This window comes from Sebastes fasciatus, chromosome 21, assembly GCF_043250625.1.
Source record: "Sebastes fasciatus isolate fSebFas1 chromosome 21, fSebFas1.pri, whole genome shotgun sequence".
NCBI classification, from domain to species: domain Eukaryota; kingdom Metazoa; phylum Chordata; class Actinopteri; order Perciformes; family Sebastidae; genus Sebastes; species Sebastes fasciatus.
In genome coordinates, this window is record NC_133815.1 from 2506376 (window position 1) to 2525200 (window position 18825).

An 18825-nucleotide genomic window follows, 5' to 3' on the forward strand; every position below is an offset into this window, starting at 1 on the left:
GTTTCCCATCACATGCTCACTGCGCTCTACTCGTACTCAAGTTGCTTTGCTCGCACCGTTCAGCAGCTGTTTGGCTTTAACAATTAGTTAATCAGTTATCTGCAATTAATTTACAAGACAAATACAAAATATTCCTCTGAAAGGTCAGAAATTCATCCGACTGTTCGACGGCTGGTCAGGAGGAGTTAATCGGTCCTCGCCCGACGACGCTGAAATTCGGCACGACTCTAAAATGAGTCGTGCGGCTCAAAGTTTGGGCCAGAAATTGGCTAAAATCGTACAGTGTATGCCAAGCTTTACTGGATCAACAGAATCTTTTTTTTTTTTTTTAAACAGAGAATGCGCTGTTTCCAGCTTCTTAAATGTGAGATTTAGGACCAATTTAGGTTAAACTTTACACAATTCTTACGAGACTTCAGAGCTGAAACAATTAAATCGATCATTTGAATGACAGAAAATTAACTGGCAGCAATTTTAATAATTGATTATTTGGCTACAGATGTTTACTCAAGATATAATATATAAAATTTTGAATCTCTGGGTTTCGGACTGTTGATAGGACAAAATACTTTTTTGCAGTCCTACAAGAAATAAAGATGTTCTCTTTAGCTGAATGACGACCTAAATGTTCTGCTGATTATAACAAGAGATCTGGGATTTGTCAGTTTACAAACTATCATTGAACACAACCCTCGCTTGCTACAGTGAGCTTTGAACCAAACAAGGAGCTCAGACGTAGAAAACAAACTGGACTTAGTGAGTAGGAGTGGAGCTCAGTGCTGCTGGGAAAACGTTCACAGACGGGAGAGAGACGACAGGAGAGGCAACAGAGCGTCAGAGGAGGAGAACATGAATGAAAACCTTCATCATCAGTATCCGTGTGGTTTTGGTTGAGTTTGGTTTTAAAAAAAAAAAAAAAAAAAAAAAAAAAGCAGCGCCGCTCTCACTGAGGAGAGAAGCACGTGTTCACGACAGGAAGCTCAAAACTACAGCCAAAGTCTGGTGGGTTGAGTATCCTCTCGTGGTGAAGTAGTGCTGGTTTTGTGTTTTCACATAAGCACCTGAAGCAGAGGCAGCGTCACAAAGCGGGAGTCAACTCCAGAAGCAGGAACGTGGAGGCGTTGTGTCTCCATCTACAAAGCTCTTGATATAAATACCCAGCTCTTCTGAGACCTGATGACATGTTTGCTGGTGCTTTGAGTGACAGGATATGATGTCTTCCTGTGACGTCATGACTTGAGTTGAAATGATAAAACTGGATTTTTTCAGTAGGCTCTGAAGGCATCGTGAACTCTACAAATAAAAAGCTTCTAATTTCCATTTTTCCCTCAATCTAATTGATTAATTATAATTTTTCATGCAAAAAATAGCAGAAATGTACTGGTTGCAACTTGTCAAGTTTTCTGTTTCTCTGTTTTATATCATTGTGACCTGAATATCTTTGGGTTTTGGGACTGTTGGTCAGACAAAACAAGACATTTGAAGAAGTTACTGTGTCCCCTCATTTTTAGTTATCATTTTTAAGCTGTTTTAGATATTAAAAAGATATCTAAATATTTAGAAATCAATTAAAGAAAGCTGTAGGAGAATAATGACTCCCTATCATGCCTTATGCCTGACACTGAACAAAAACATAGAAGTTTCAGAGGCTGAAATTTGTTTTCTGATGCAACTTTAGAAACAACTTTGACTGACTGTTAACAGGATTGTTTGGTTTTGGACTGTTGTTCGGACAAAACTAGTTTTTTCCAGTATTTTCTGGCATACTATTGGCCAAACAAACGGATTAATTACAGAAATAATGAAAAGGTTAATTGATCAAACTAACCTTTAGTTTCAGGCCTCATCTAAAGCTTTGTTTCAATGATTTCCTTGAATATACAAGCTTTGCAAAATGTTTTTAATAACACATATACTGTTAGTTCTCAGTAAGTCTAACTGAATCTTAGGCTGCGACTAGTAATTGTTTTCATTATTGCTTAATCTGCAGATTTTCGCCATGATTCCAACAATGTCTTAGTCTATAAAATGTCCAAAAATAGTGTTTTTAAATGTATTATTTTGTCTCAACAACAACCAAAACCCAAATATATTCAGTTTATATATGAACGAGAAAAATAGTATCAATTATCATAATTGTTTCTGATCAACTTTGTCAACTGGCTTATTCTTTCAGCTCTAACTTAACTTAATAACAGCGAGTATATGTAGATGTTACGGTTATCAAAACCAGACTGCGGTTTTGATAGATTTTTTACGTCCTAAAACGTTGGATCTGGTGTGACGCTGCTTTGTGAGCGACCTCCCGTTTTACAGACATAGAGTGATCTGGCACTCTGAGCGCGTGGCTGGTTCACTTCACATTGTATAAAAACACAACATGACAACTGACCCACATGTGGCACACGGTACAAACACAGAGTCCAGACGGTTGTGTGAAAGCGGCTGGTGGAGGATTTTGGTCCCTGAAGCGTAAATTGAAAAGCCAGTTTTTAAACAAAGACGGTCGTGGTTTCGTCTCCTCTCGCCGAAGAACATTTTACTGTTTGGATATTTAAAAAAAAAAAAAAACGAGAGTTGGTTTGTAGGAGATCTGCACCTCCAGCTGAGGGAAGATTTATGAATCCAAGACTCCCGCCTCGACAGAAGAGGAAGATTTGTTGAAGAAGAAAAATGAAAAAACAGATATGACATTTTTTTTTTTAAAAGACCAAGGTGGCAAAAAAAAGAGGAAAAACACAGCATCAAAATTCTGCTTCAAATATTCCCAGTTTTCCTGAAGCTTTCTAGCGTTTTGACAAATCGTCTGGATTTCCTGAAGTGAAGGTGTGTTTGTTTATGTTTGAGTGTAAGGCCTTTGTGTCGTTGATCCACAGGAGGTAGAAGTCCGAGTCAGGCGATCTCCAGCTCCCGCTCGATCCCCACGTACTTCAGAGCGTCAGCCTGGCTGTACCTGCCACACACAAACAGAAACAAAATGTCACTTCAGGAGCTTTCAGTGCGTTTTTATCTGATGCAACAGTGATATTGTATTTATTGTTCCCGGAAAATTAGGGCTGAGTGTCAGTACCAAATACCTTTAAGGTAAATAACCAATATCAAGTAGTACTAAAACTTCTCCAGTCAAATGATACCTGCAATCGATCCTTTCTGTGTCCAGAACAAGAAAAAATGACTAACTGTATGGTTTTGGTCGCAGCCAATCACCGCAAACGTTATTCAATTTAATGATTCTGTACACCTAATGTTCCTTATAATAAAGTATAATTTATCGTTAGTTGCAGCCCTACATGCATACAATAAAAGATTTAATTAACTTGGCCTCTGTTTGACTGAGAAGGTTAGATAATAACCAAAGCCGCTGGACACTGAAATGTCGTTGGATAAAAGCAGGAGAGCAACTTAACTATTTTTTTTATTAATCTTTTTGTCAATAAAATGTCATAAAATAGAGACAAATCTAACTCTAGATGTTACCGACCTGTAGTCAAAGAAGAGCTCCTCTCCAGTCTGGATGGCTCTCTTAGCAAAGATTCCTATCCTGTGGTCCCCGTTCACCATCATCACTGCAGAGAACAGATGAGTTAGCACAGATCCACCATGAGTACTACTATCTGTGTGTTAATTCATATGTCTCATAAGGTTGCAGCTCATCTCATTCTCACCTTTTGCATAGCAGTTGGGGTTGACAGAATGGTTGGCGAAGCGGATCTTGTTGCCTTTCCTCGTGGCATCAACAACAAAGTCTGTAGAGAAAAGAAAACACTTTTCAGCGCCTTTGTAGGAGGAACACCGTCACACATTCAGACACACACACTTGAAGTAAGTAACCCAACGGCCACTATTTTAACTCCTTTGTTAAAGCTTGTGTGTGTTTTATACCGTTGTTGAGATTGAAGAGGAAACTGCACATGTATTTGTCGTAGACCTTCCCTCTGCGGTCGGCTTCATCCTGAGAGATAATCTGCAAATACAGAGGTCAACCATGTTACTCATTTTCCCCCCACACATCTAAATTTAAAGCTTTTTTCGTCAGTCAGATTAGACTCCCCTTTACAGCTTTTATTACTTCCATTTTAAACTTTCCTTGGGTTTATTTCATTTAATAAACTTCTGAAGTGTTTTCCCATTCATAGAATATATTTGGGGCAGTACTGCCAAACAAAAATCTTCACCTTTTCTATTTCTTCCTTAAAAAAGTGTGTGTGGAAATGCATCTGAAGATATGATTAATTGTTTGAACTTTTTAGAGATTTACAGATTAAGCTAATAAATACAAAGCTGTTCTGGAGCCAACATAAACTCTCAGTGCTTTAAGATAATCTGGACCAGCCAGGCCAGTCGACCTTCCACAGTGTAGTGTAGACCTACCTCTCCACAGTACTCAGAGATGAACTCGTTTTTCTGGACCGGCTCTTTGATGAAGATGCCCCAACCTGCCACGTCTGACGGGGCCAGCAGCAGATGCTGAGGAACAGAGAGAAACGTCAGAAGGGGCTGTTTGAGATTGTGTTGTACAAAAAAATAAACATACACTACCGTTCAAACGTTTGTAATCTGCTGCTACAAAAGTTTGATTGTGTCCACTCGGATGTCTGAAAGGACTTCTGTATACGACTGAATGGTCTTTCATGCTTTTAGCTTGTAGAAAGTCCTCTTTACAAATAGATGTTACTTAGTTTAGTAAATGGAGAACAAAACGCTGTTTAATGGTTCAACCAGACTGACAACTGAAAGGGCAGAAAGAGACAAAGATCCCTCTGAGCAACAGTTGAATAAGAAAAGAAGAAATCACCAGTCATTGGTGAAAGAAACTGGAATCTTAGCATCAAAATGTGTGCAGATTTAACAGCTCTCGTTCAAACTTCACAATTGAAATAGAAGGTTAGTCTGGGGTTAGCACTACTGGAATATCGGCCAAAAGAAAGACGCAACAGCTCAATATTTATGGCCCAGTTGACCCGTTGTGGTTCAATAATGATCGAGGGTCACTGACGCTTTTCTGGACTGGAAAACTAATTCAACATCCAAGTTCAACAGTATTCTCCCGTCATGCAACACTGTCGGGACTAAATGGAAGTTTAAATGATTTAATTCTTCTTTTTTTCGGGCCAAGACTATTTCAAATGTAAGATGATTTGATGTCTAAATTATACTGTTTTTGAAGAAAAGAAGAACATCAATATAACAGTTGATTCATAACTTTTTAACGATAACGTAGGTGTTGGATATTTGGCTACTGAACACATATTGTTGTGCTCAGAAAATTCAAGTTTAAAGTGTTGTATGTAATTATGGTTAAAGGTCTAAGATGAAAAAACAAAACAACAAAAACCTTCTTGGCGCCTCTCTGAATGGAGCAGTTCTTGCAGGACACATTCTTGCTGTCCCAGTGGTCTGCAGCGCCGCAGGTCAGGCAGAGGTCGGGGTCACACTCCCTCACTGCCAGGTAGCACGGACACTGCTTGGTGTTGCACTGAGCTTTGCACCGACAACCTGGGAAACGGTTCTGACCTGCAATCACACGGCAGAAGAGTTAAAGAAGTTAATTTAATATCTGCAGGAATATACAGTAGCTGCGTCAGTCAGGAGTGTGTGTGTGTGTGTGTGTGTTCTTACACTCAGAGCTGCACTGGCAAAACTTCTCGCAGAAGTTTTGAGCGGTGACGCAGGGACACGAGGAGTCACAGGGCTGCCGCGGGTGGTCACATGGCTGGTAATTATACACGTGATTGGACGAGCCATCTGTAAGGAGTTCAAAGAGATGCGGAGGTCAAACTGGATGTTTTCAAATCACAGGGTTTCTACACATTTTCCATTTAAAAATGTCCATACTTTTCCACTTTACTTCTCATAGATTATATTTGACTTTGTGACTCGGGGTGCAGAGGATGCTGTGACAAGACTAAAGTGCTTTTGCCCTTGCAAAAAATTAAGGAAATGCTGAGATATAAGCTAACTGTAAAAAAAAAAAAAAAAGGCCTTCTGACCCCTGTGAAGCTTTGGCGACCCCTAGTAGGGGCAGGGACACCCAGGTTGGGAGCCAGTGCTTTAGTGAACCAATATGTTTGGCTTCTTTTCTGGATGGTCCACATTAATAACTCTGTTTCCTTCAGTTAACAATAGTGTTGAAGTGACCTCTGACCTTTCTTCAGCTGGATCTTCCTGCAGTGAGTGGCCCACAGTCTGTGTTTCCTCTTCTTCTTTCTCGGCGGTGTGTCCTCGTCTTCAGCAGGAGCCCGAGCGATGATGCTCGACTCCTTGACCCTGAACTCGTAAACCTGCAGGACCGGCCAAGATAACGTTTTAGGAACTTGTCCTTATAGACTTTGTCGCGGTGCAGTATGTTTTTAATTTTAAGAGAGATCTAATATTCTAAAGAAGTTTCTGGTGACTCAAAAAATCGTATGCATCTCATTTCTTTCCACCGTGTTTACAACAATTTGTGAACAATATTGTCAACTAAAAGTCTAATAAAATGAAAACAGAAATGGACAATAAGCTGCTAGTAAAAGTCAAACTAGATGTCACTGACGACTCACCTGTCTGCACGTCTTGGTGCCTATGAGCCGTGAGATGGCGCAGAAGTTGTCATAGTATGTCCCAATGAGAACCCTGAAGAGAGAGGCTTCAGCCCCGCTCCAGTCCACCGCTTCAGCCTCACCGATCAGCTTCATCTTCACTGGAGTCTGACACCGCGAGTTACCCTCTGCACATACAGAACATACGCACTTAGGGCAGGAATTTCCGCAGAGGACCAAGAAGTTTTTGAGAACCTCAGGGATATATTGATCGATATCAGACGTGATATATTGATCGATATCAGACGTGATATATTGATCGATATCAGACGTGATATATTGATCGATATCAGACGTAATATATCAAAAGTGTGTTGTGAGGTCACCGTGACCTTTGACCACCAAGATCTAATCAGTTCATCCTTGACTCCAGATGGATGTTTGCGACAAATTTAAAGAAATTAGATTAAGACGTTCCTGAGATATCACGAGAATGGGAGGGACTTGAGGTCACAGTGACCTTCACCATGTCTGTGCCACATTTAAAGAAATTCCTTCTGGGCGTTTCTGAGATATAGCGCTCATGAGAATGGTACGACCCTAAAACATAATGCCTTCAGCCACGGCTGTTAAAGAGAAACTCCAGGAACCAAGAATGTTGCTTGTCGCCTTTAAGTCGGTTTAGATTTGGGTTTTCCTACAGGGTTGTTTCTCCCCAAAGGGGACCCAAATTTAATGGCAGCTTCTTTATTACTTAAGAGGTTGTACCTGAGCTGCTGGTGTTCTCGTCCTTCTTGTCTTCGTCGTCTTTGTCGTTGTCTCGATCGTTGTCTTGATCGTCTTCTTTGCTGCCCTCGCGGTCGCTGTCTGTGTCTTTGGTTTCCGAGGAAACAGAGGGGGTGCTGGGCCGGCTGTTGCTGCTCGGTCGTCCGCGGCGGCGGCCCACCGTGCGTTTGGAGGGCGTCTTGGGCCGCTCGGCAACCACGCCCGCGGGGAACTCGGTCACCATCCCATCCTGAGTAATCACAGCATGATTAATATTTTCATCAGGTAATTCTTCAGTTAAATATATAAAAAAAAGACCTTTTGCTTCCAATTTTGTCTAATAGACCAATGACGATAGAAACAGAATAAAAGCTGTGATATTTAGTGAATGTCTGACACCTTAAATGGGACAATTAGTGGACTCACCTGTACCAGGTACATGTAGCAGTCGATGCCGCAGGGTTTACTGTCCACCATGTTCTCCAAGTTCTTACGCTTATAGGTGTTTGGAGTTGCATGGAAAGCTAAAGGAGATAAGATGGAAGAGATGTGCACTGTGAAGTCTTAAGGCCATCAGATCAACTTTTGAATTTTACCATTCCAGTGAAAATGTTTGCTCCCGTTCATGTAGCACGGTCCTGTTTTGCCAATATCAGTCCAGCATATCAGAGTTACTTTCTTAAGTTAATAAGATTGCAATTCTATAATTAAATTAGCTCATAGCTCCGTGTTATGCCTGAGTAGTGCTTGTGTGTGTACTAACGGTGGAGGAAGCAGTCGTATTTGAAGCAGCGTCTGCAGAACAGAGTGTGGAAAGAGTGCAGGCTCTGTTCGCGCTGCACGGATTTAGCATTTGGACCGTCAATGTTCGGCGTGCACTCGGGGGGCAGCGTGCCGGGCAGCTGCTGCTCCGTCAACTCCTTGTACCTGACAGACACACACACACAAATAAAAGCTGCTTGTAGTCATGAACTACAGACAAAAAATACTGAGACATATAAGCACAAACACCAGGGTTTCTACTGATTCTCCCTGGTCAAAACACCATTTTTCATCCTGTCAAACAAGCTCATAATCACCGGTTTTGTTCTTGAGGAAGAAAGAAAACTACATCTAATTAACTGTCAAGAGAAAAGACATCTTTTCTTATAAGAAAGTAGACGCATCACATTTATAAATGGAGTAAACACGACTCACTCTCATGTAAAGAGGAAACACCTGCCGTTTCTTAACAATGGAATAAGGGAAGTCACACTCAGAAAAATCAAGAAACCTACCTACAGTCTGCAGGGTTTTATGAACAACAACAATGATTAAGATTAAAACATATGCAGACCTACATATCGATCTTTCGGAGGTTGTAGCGGACTCAGTTTTAAATCTAGAGTGAAGATACTGGCATCATATGAAACTAGAAAACCTAATGAATCCATTGGTACCGATCATGTCATACTAGCTTGTATTCATTTTTACTATTATTGACTCTGTATCCAGTTTCCATATGAAATGAATTTGTCCCTGTTACTGTCACAACGCTAACACAGTCGCATACAAACAAAGCCCACTAACTTCTCTTTGAGCTCCTCAGTGGAGCCCTTGTCAGGGAACATGGAGGAGATGGCTTCAAAAATCTTGTCAGAGGGAAACTTCTTGGTGCCGTCATTGCTGGTTCGGCCTGGAGACGACACGGGAGAAGTTTCAGTTGGTTTCAATCTGCAACCTCACCGCGAAATGTAGCCAAATCCTACACAGATGGTTCACTAGATAGATATAACTGCAGCCTGATGGCACGTTCACAATCAATCAAAACAGAGTAAACACATCAAACAAAACGGTTGCATTCAGCCACCGTGCTCACGTGACCCTACGGGAATGCGTGGTGATCACTGATGGACTTACTCTCATTGTTAATGAGCCCGTCCTTGCGGGGGTCCTCTGGATGCTCCTTGCCGTCACACAACTCCATCTTCTCAACCTTGAAGTCCTGCTCTTCCTCCTCATCATCCTCGTTGTCGCTGTACTGTGACAGAGAGCTGACCAACTCCACGAATATCTCATCGTTGATGAAGCCGCACTCTGCAAAACACAATTTTGCTTACTTTGCTAGTATTATAAACTGCTGTGCAGAGTTTTGCTGTCTGATATCCTTTACTCAAACTGGACTTCCTGAATCACATTTCATCTTCTCACTAGCTACACCCCCTTGCTTATTTTTAACACAGTGCTATCTTCGGTCAGAATACCCACTCAGATATTGATAGAGGATGCTTGTAGTGCAGACATTTATTTTATTTTGTTTCTTAAACCATGAAGAAAATGACCAAAATGAGAAGTTCTCAACAAGTTCTCATCATACCCACTGTAGAAGCCAAAGTGTGTATTTATCCTGTTGTTTATTTATTATCATTATTTGTTTAGGCTGCACACATTTTTTTTGGTTAACACTTCCAGTAATTGACACAGGGGTGCGGTTTGGTGGCAGTTAGACAAAGAGGGTGAGATAGACTCGGATATTTTCTGTTGACCGTCTCTTCACGTTACATACTGCAGTTAATCCAGTTAGCATATGTTATTGTTTGTAATTACTTTAATTCAATAAACAGTAAAACACATCTGGACTTTTTGGAACGCATCACACAGTCAAGAGCCTACTTCAGCCTCTTAGCAGCTTCTTAACTGATAGTAGTCGCTACAGCCCCTCTAACCTCCGCGTGTCCACTGACACTCACCTCTGTCTCCGTGGACTTTGCCGTCATAGTTCTTGATGAGCTCTTCAATAAAAGTACCATCTTGGTCCAGGATCTCGTCTCCCATGTAGGGGATGTTATGGAGCACCGTCTCATCCTCCACCTGACGCAAAAAATGCACAACAAACATTTCACACTGTGGTTAAAATGGACCCACCCACTGATAAATCACTGATGCCATTGTTTCACTTCTACAACTAAGCACAAATACTACACGCTCATACACACCATGAAGTTCTGCTGCAGCGGCGACCAGGAGTACATGACCGGGACTGAGGCCACGGCGTTAAGAGTCTTCAGGGGGATGACCTGCCGGGGGAACTCAGAGAAACCGCTGTCCACTGTGCACTGTAGAGAAAAGGTGCAGTCAGAATACTTTCTCCAACACCTTCACAGAGACATTTTCCTACATGTCAATGTGCTGAGAACAATGTTAAACCACCGACCTCTCGGGTGCCCCTTAAGGAGCCGACAGACGTCATGATGTGAACTGGCTGGATTCGCCTGGTCGTCCACTCCTTGTTCAAAGTGGCAGTTCGCTCCGTGATTTTCTGACGGTTGGTGTTAAACATGCTCTGGAAGAGTTAAAAAGATCTTTAAATAAACTGCAAAGAACAAAAGACGAGAAACATTATCAGCCAGCAGCCAAAATGTGTCATCATTTGACAGGATGCTGACAGTTGATTGTTCACAGGACCTTCCACTGTAAAAGCAGTGGCTGAAAGAATGATGCACCAAGTAAGTGATAAAAACATTACTTCACTACCATGTTTAAGTGGCCATCGTGTCTGATTATTGATGTATAAAAGCAGGCTTTTCCAAGTCTCGGCTACCAGCCAGATTTAAAAGTACCACCTCCTCTCCATCTGGACAATTTAACACCATTTCATGTACGTTTATATAAACATTTCTCATAAATCTAATCACTGGATTTAAGGCTACGCTGGCTTATCTAACTCTAAAAGGTATCCAAAGTGATTTCTGACCACACAAATGGGAGAGTTGCAAACATAAACAAAACATCACAAGGACAAAACACTGCTGACGTAAAGAGGAAATGAGAGTGCGAGCAATGTTGGCACGCAAACTTGATATTTCCTGTTGCTGCTTTCCATGATTTGAGACTTTTAGTAAGAGAACTGTGTATGGATTTTATTGTAAAGTATATGCCAGATTAAAAGTCTAAATTAGGGATGTCCCGAACAAGTATTTTTGTCCCCTATCAGTCATTTAATATCTAGTATCTGTGCATACTGAGTCCCGATCCGATACTTCTATTTTCCAAGATAATACAGCTGCACATTGCACACTTCAAGCAAATTAAAGTTTAATCCAATCTTTATGCTTTACAATTGAATAGCCCCTGCTCTTACACACACTGAGCTCAACGGAGTGGAGAAGAGACGGACAGTGAAAGGAGAGTTGATGATGGCTGCACTCGTTGCGTTGCTGTGCATGAAAGCTTCATGAGTAAAAACACCTAAGTAACATAAAACAAAGGATCGGATCAGGCTTAGTATGGCTCAATAGCCAATATCGATCAGTTAAAAAATGCCTTGATCGGCCCGGATACCGATCTTTTAGATTGGATCGTCATCCCTGGTCTAATTTAAATCAAGGCCATGGATTTGAACCTTAACTTTTAAGCTAACGTGGACGAGAAGTCCTTTAAATGCTCAGAAAACAAAGGAAATTTGAACATCTACAATTTGTGTGCAAAATCCATCATCTTCTAATGAAGATCATGTGCTGTGGTGAAGATTGTTTTCGTTTGGACTTGTTGGGGGAACTGTTCTACACGTGGAAACGACAAAGAGCTGCCAGAGCTTATGGCAGTTTTTACAAACATCTACACTCAGTTAAGAAAAGCCCTTTTTCTGTTGTTAATGGGTTGTTAATGACATCTCTGATTATCTGCATGATGTGAAGGTCGGTGTGCGTGGACAAACCTTGACCTCGTCGGCCCGTCTGAAGCGTTTGAGCTGCCGAAGCCTCATGTACTCAGACTTCACCCTCCTCTTCCAGCAGGCGGGACCCTTCTCCGAGCGCTTCCCTGTCAGCACCATGATCAACCTGCAGAGCAAACAGGATTATTACACACTGAATGCTTTTACATTTCATATTTTCAGTCTTAGCCAGGACTTATAGATCCCCTCCCCAGGCAGCCTGAAATTCACTTAATGATTTTATACAAAACAAAAATATAAAATACTCTTATTGTTTTGCATCATATAAGAAAAGCAAGGAAATAGTATGTCATTTCAAGCTGCCATATTGCTTTGGTTTAACAGAAAGAAGAAAAACAAACACACAGTGGTTTATATCTGCGATTTAAATGTAATAAACAATGCCCACACATATCACAACTCTGTTTAAGTAAGGAAAACGGGAAAGTCTGTTCACTACACTTTTTGTTGAATCTTTGAGTGTGCAGGAGCTTTCCTTATCATTTGCTTATTTTCCGTAGTTTGCTATGCATCTGAGGATTTAACTTACTTAGAACTTAATCAAACATATGGACAGGGAAATGTCAACTGATCACAGCATATTATCAAATGAATTTTGTAAGCAAACATGCCTGCATCACTACGTTAGAGAAACAACCCGATAAACAGACTCACTGCCAATTTATTTTTTGTTTTCCATTTGAATTATAGCGAAAGAAAAATCAAAAAAGGTGGGCTGTGAGATATGTGGAACCAGACTGGCTAAAAGACACACAGCAACAATAAATAAAAAAACCCACTTCTACTCAGTTCTCACTTCTGTTTTCACGTGTCAACATTGGAGAAGGTTCAAAAATGCAGGTGACAGGATTGACAGGATAAACCCTGTGGCAAATCTGCTAATAACTGGAGGAACAGGAAATGAATGTGTTCACTTTTGTTTTTTTCACGACTCTCTGTGTAAAATACAACAGTCGTCTGTCCAACAGGATCTGCTTGCCACCCCGGGAAGTCAGCGTGAGTCGCTGCCTACCAGCCTGGCTGGTCTGACTGAGATCTCACACTTTCGATCAGACATGTCAGACGGCTGTCATGGAGACATGCCGGTAAGATATGAGCCAGATTGTAAGAGATGTGGAGGACTGCACTGGTATGACACATTTTGCTACCTCCAAACCACAGACTGAGTTGACATTACAAGCAATTAAGTGTGCAAATGAAAATGGAGAGGTTTCAGTAAAATCCCCCTGCCAAGTCAAGTACGTTTTGCTGGCAATGCACAGGGTATTTATTATGCATACTTTCAGCCAATATGATCTTCCAGTTTATGAGATAAATCTGTTATCTAGTCTGCCCTCATTGATATAAATGCTGTGGACAGAATATTACAACCACCTCTCAGTACAACTCAACAGCACCAAAACTGCAGCCTCAAAAATTACCTTAAAATTGAATCGACACCTTTCTAAAACAGTTTCAAATGAAGGTAGGATTCATTGCAGGGCTGATGTATTACTCTGCAAAAGTTTTAGCTTGGAAACAGAGTCTATATGATCCTCCTTATCAACCTGTGGCTGTTTGACAGAACAGACAACATATTCCTGGGTCATGTATCAGCACTATGGACAACTCTATCCTTGCAGATCATATGATGTTTTGAGTTTTTAGTGTGAGGCAAGTGGCTGAATACCGCACCCATAAACAGTGGTGGAATGTAACTAAGTACATTTACTCACGTACTGTTGTTCTTTAGTACAATTTTGACATACAGTACTTGTTCTTTATTTGAGTATAGGGCTGCTGCTGCTGCTGCTGCTGCTGCTGCTGCTGCTGCTGCTGCCCCCTCTTAGTCGATTAATCAGTCGTCCTGGTCTTAGTCGACTAAGATTTCTTGAGTCGATTGGTAATTTTTTTATGGTTTCTTCATGCTGAATGACTTATTTCTAAGAAACTTATGAGCGCATCTCTGGTAAACACAAGATCTAACGTGGTTCTTTTGTGTGATTCTTTGTGAAGAAACTCAGTTTCACAGATCTGTTGATTAAATCAACTAGTCGACAAAATCGTATGCGCGTTAGTCGACTAAGAAATTTCTTTGGTCACGGACAGCCTTACTTGAGTATTTACATTTTTCAAACCTATGCTAAACTTATATTACACACGCATTAAAATGCTCTTAGATGTATCAATTAGCGATAAAATCAGAATAATATTCTATAATAATATTACACTTTTAAAAAAGACATTCTGCACGATGAGTAGATCTACTTTTACTCCTACTTTTTGCTGATAATAGGCCTACTTCTGTACTTTTACTTAAGTAGCATTTTGAATTCAGGACTTTTACTTGTGATGGAGTGTTTTGAGACTATGGTATTTCTACTTTTACTTAAGTAAAGTATCAGAGTACTTCTTCCACCACTGTCCATAGACAAACGAATACAGGGTGATTTTTTTTACATCAGAGAGAGGGTGGAGTTTTTACTTTTTCTCAGCACTCACCGTGTGACAACCCCCCAAGATGACACATATTGATGCTGACATTAATATACAAAGTTCAATAATCGCCTCAGTTTCAAGAGCACCCTATACACAGATCCATCTCTCACTCATCATCTTACTATACACCTAGAATACACTTAGAAGCTGGCTCTTGTGCAATAATTACATCCATACTAGTGCAATAATTACATCCACACAGGTGCAATAATTACATTCATACTAGTGCAATAACTACATTCATACTAGTGCAATAAATACACTTATTCTCCTGCAAAAGTACATTGTATTTATTTATCTTACTTATCATTTTAGAACATGTGTTGTCGGCTGTGGGTGTTTGTTTGCTGAAGTTGTTTTGTTTTTGTTGTGGTCTTCCTGTGCCTTCACTTATCACGAGTAACGTTAGAGCTCCTTATTTGTTGTTTTTCTGTACAATCACAAAAAAGGCTTTCTATTCCATTTCTATTCACTGGGTGAGCTAGCAAACAAATAACAAGCAAGCTTCAAGCTAATGATAGCTTGGAGTTTTCCATCCCCTCTAAATGTGTTTCCCTTGGCTTTATATACACACACACACACACATATATATGTATATATATATATATATATACATATATATGTGTGTATATACACATATATATATACATATATATATATATATATACATATATATATATATATATATATATATATATACATATATATATATATATATATATATATATACATATATATATATATATATATATATATACATATATATATATATATATATATACATACATATATATATATATATATATATATATACATATATATATATATATATATATATATATATATACATATATATATATATATATATATATATATATATAAATATATACATATTTATATATATATATATATATATATATAAATATATACATATTTATATATATATATATATATATATATATAAATATATACATATATATATATATATATATATATAAATATATACATATATATATATACATATTTATATATATAAATATATACATATATATATATATATATATATATATATATATATATGTATATATATGTATACATTTATAAATATATACATATGTATATATGTATATATTTATACATATATACATATACGTATATATTTATAAATATATACATATATATAAATAAATAAATATATATATATGTATATATTTATAAATAAATATATATATATATATATATATAAATAAATAAATATATATATATGTATATATTTATAAATAAATATATATATATATATATATATATATATATATACATATATAAATAAATAAATAAATAAATAGAAGAAAAAAGATAATAATACAAATTATAATGATAATTAATTAATAAATTAAATAAAATGTAAAAAGAAGATACTACTACTAGTAAGCTACTCAGAGATTACTGTAGTGGGTTTCTTAAAAAAATGACAAAGTTTACTTCGTCCTGGCTATTTTCTTCCAGAGCACCACGCACAGTTGGTTAGTTAAACAAAGATTGAGGCTTCCAACAAAGAGAAGGACCATTTGAATCAGCAACCAAAGCCAGCAGCACTGTGACAGCTCCTCTTACCTGCTCAGGAGGCTCAGTCCTCATCCAACGCAGTGGAAACACAACAAACACTCTGAGCAGACTCGTCCTTTGTGTTGCTGTTGGAGGGATTAGCCTGTTAGCTGTAGCGTTAGCTCCACGGCTAACTAGCAGCTAGCAGTTAGCTCCGCTTCCCTCTGACCGGCTTTACGTCACCAGAGTCGGCTAACGCAACAAAAACAACCCGCCGTTACCTCCACTTTTAACCTGTTGTTTAGCGTTGAAGACAGCGTTTCTGTAGGTTTAATTCCACCTAATGATTAATGTAGTTTCGGTGTTTCCGTCTCTCCGCTCCGGTTCAAACTGCTGCTCTCCGTCCTCACTAACCGCCCACTGCACGGGCTGCAGCAGATTCAAGAGGCGCCAAACGCTCCGGGCCAATCACAGGAGAGGACGTTGGGGGGCTTCTCAGTGTGCTGTCACCTGATTGGTCGAGTTCTATCACGGTGCTAGCTGGTAGTGATGGGAATTACGGCTCGTTGTAGTGAGCCGGATCATTTGTCTCAGCTCACTAAAAAGAAGAGCCGGTTCTTTCGGCTCCCAAATTCAGCCAAATTTAGCTTTAGCTGTTTTGACCTATGATTAGTATGTTTGCACATATATCACTTAAATTATTCAATATATCTGCAGGACAGATAATAATGCACACAGTGCACTTTCATAGACTAAGATAAGATAAGTTCAAGTTCAAGAGTTTTATTTGCCATTTGCACCTAAGTACATTGGAATTCTGAGCAGTTTACACCGAGTCAAATTTAAGAAAGGAAAAAAAGGTAGAAAAGGCACAAGGTAATTACAGTACAAAATAAGTATCACATTCAACTCAACACAATAATTATTAAAATATAAAGCGCCCTCAGTGTAGTCAATAAATAAACTAAACTACCCTCTGCATAGTAACGATACCCCCAGAATACAAATATACAGTATATATTATATATGCTCCATGACCATGTTAAAAGAACTTCTAACTCTCAAAAATATTTAAAAAAATAAATAATTAATATATTTCAGACAATTACACAGTGGAAGGCAGCATGTTACACAGCATTACAGTCCATTCAGTTCAGGTGTACTGTGTGTCAATAATGGTATGGAGGTGAGGTGAGGTGTGGGGTATTTGTGTCCCTCTTTAACGTCCTTTGCCACCAGTCTTATCGTAGCTGGGAAGAAGCTGTTGTGAAAGCGTGCTCTGTGAGTGGAGATGCTCTCTGGCCTGTGGTGCCTCAGGTTGTGTCCTGATTCCCTCCACCTGAACAGAGAGTGAGCTGGGTGGTGTCTGTCCCTCAGGATGCTCTGTGCCCTCCTCCTGCAGCGCTGGGTGTATATCATGTCCATGGAGGGGAGATTAGAGCCAATGATTCTTTCTCCAGTTTTTATGACTCGCTGCAGCGATTTCCTCTCAGCCTGGGTAGCATTCCCAAACCAGACCGTGATGCCGCTGGTGAGGATGCTTTCATTTTTTTAAACGATAAGATAAGATAAGATAAGATAAGATAAGATAAGATAAGATAAGATGAACCTTTATTAATCCCCGGAGGGAAATTCAGGTGTCAAAGCAGCAACATCAGCAAACAGAGTGAAACACAGGAGAGATAAAGGTATAAAAAAAATGATAAAAACAATAATGGAGAGTGAATGGGTGAACATAGTGTGCACAGTGCTTTATAAATACTGTGAAAGTATCAAAGCACTCAATATACGGAGAAATACACACAGCCCGTATTCAGAAATTGTCTGTTTGAAACAGCCGTTAGGATTTCTGTCCATTTGTGATGTCACAAATATAAAATATTTAGACCATTACACGGTTTTAAAAGTAAACATTCTAAATGTGTCCCAGTTTATTTCCTGGTTGCAGTGTATGTTAATGACATCAGCTGACAGGAAGTCAACATGGACCCAAATTGTTGCTCGGCAACGCAATTCCGTTTCAATTCCGTTGAAATGCACTAAAATGGAGCATTTCAGACAAAGAGGGTAAATACAGGTATATTTAAGCAGACAGGATGAGGAAAATAACGTGTTTTTTTTTTAACATTACAGCATGTAAACATGTTTTAGTAGAAACACAAAATACAAGTATGAACCTGAAAATGAGCATGATATGGGACCTTTAAAGAAAAAAGAAAAAAAAAACGGCTCTCGGACAGGAGCCGGCTCTTGTCGTTCACTTAAAAGAGCCGGCTCTTTGAACCGGCTCGTTCGTGACTAACACATCACTAGGTGCTAGCCAATGAGACTGCAACAGGAGCATGTGGATAGGTTCTCTTTGTTCTCTCATGTGTCAAAGGAATAAAAAGCAAAACATCTTGATGATAGAGACAGCTGAATTATTAACCACCAGACTTATATTTAATTCTCAACCAGTGTCATGTTGATGTCGATGAGCAAACGTTTAATAGAAATAAATTAACATCTTTTTATAGCTGTGCTCTGTTTAGTTTATGGGGTATGTGAAGGCAGGTCATTTTGTCCCTAGTTTCAATAAAGAGATGCTGTTTCAATAAAAGAGATGCTGTCATGGCATAGAAGCTGCAGGTTATGTCAGTGCATGTCACAGCCGAAGAGACAACAACAACACATAATAGATGTAACTCACACTGCCTTTTATTTACTCCTCTACTTCATGTTTTTTTTTTTTTTTTACATTTATCCTTTGATATTGCAATATATTGTTATTAATTGTTTTTTAGTTGTTTGTTTGTTTTATTG

At 39.1% G+C, this 18825-nt stretch overlaps 1 protein-coding gene across 1 annotated transcript; it reads right to left on the bottom strand.

Annotated features, from left to right (window-relative positions):
• Nucleotides 1-918: 918 nt before the first annotated feature.
• On the bottom strand, nucleotides 919-16447 carry ezh2 (enhancer of zeste 2 polycomb repressive complex 2 subunit). Its single transcript, XM_074621477.1, has 19 exons — nucleotides 16093-16447; nucleotides 11983-12106; nucleotides 10480-10608; nucleotides 10262-10381; nucleotides 10016-10136; nucleotides 9186-9362; nucleotides 8856-8961; nucleotides 8050-8213; nucleotides 7713-7810; nucleotides 7290-7536; nucleotides 6543-6709; nucleotides 6146-6281; nucleotides 5620-5745; nucleotides 5336-5514; nucleotides 4372-4467; nucleotides 3883-3964; nucleotides 3666-3746; nucleotides 3482-3566; nucleotides 919-2953 (listed from the first exon to the last, which is right to left on the bottom strand). The coding sequence occupies exons 2-19, from the start codon at nucleotides 12097-12099 to the stop codon at nucleotides 2893-2895; spliced, it is 2292 nt and encodes a 763-aa protein (XP_074477578.1). The 5' UTR covers nucleotides 12100-12106; nucleotides 16093-16447; the 3' UTR covers nucleotides 919-2892.
• Nucleotides 16448-18825: the final 2378 nt, after the last annotated feature.

What these genes read in the sequence shown, in the direction of transcription:
- ezh2 (XM_074621477.1), bottom strand. Translation starts at nt 12,099, where the DNA reads ATGGTGCTGACAGGGAAGCGCTCGGAGAAGGGTCCCGCCTGCTGGAAG. An exon ending in GACGGGCCGACGAGGTCAAG is followed by an intron (nt 10,609 to 11,982) that starts GTTTGTCCACGC and finishes TAACTCTTCCAG; the next exon opens with AGCATGTTTAACACCAACCG. An exon ending in ACTGAGGAGCTCAAAGAGAA is followed by an intron (nt 8,214 to 8,855) that starts GTTAGTGGGCTT and finishes TGTGTCTGTCAG; the next exon opens with GTACAAGGAGTTGACGGAGC.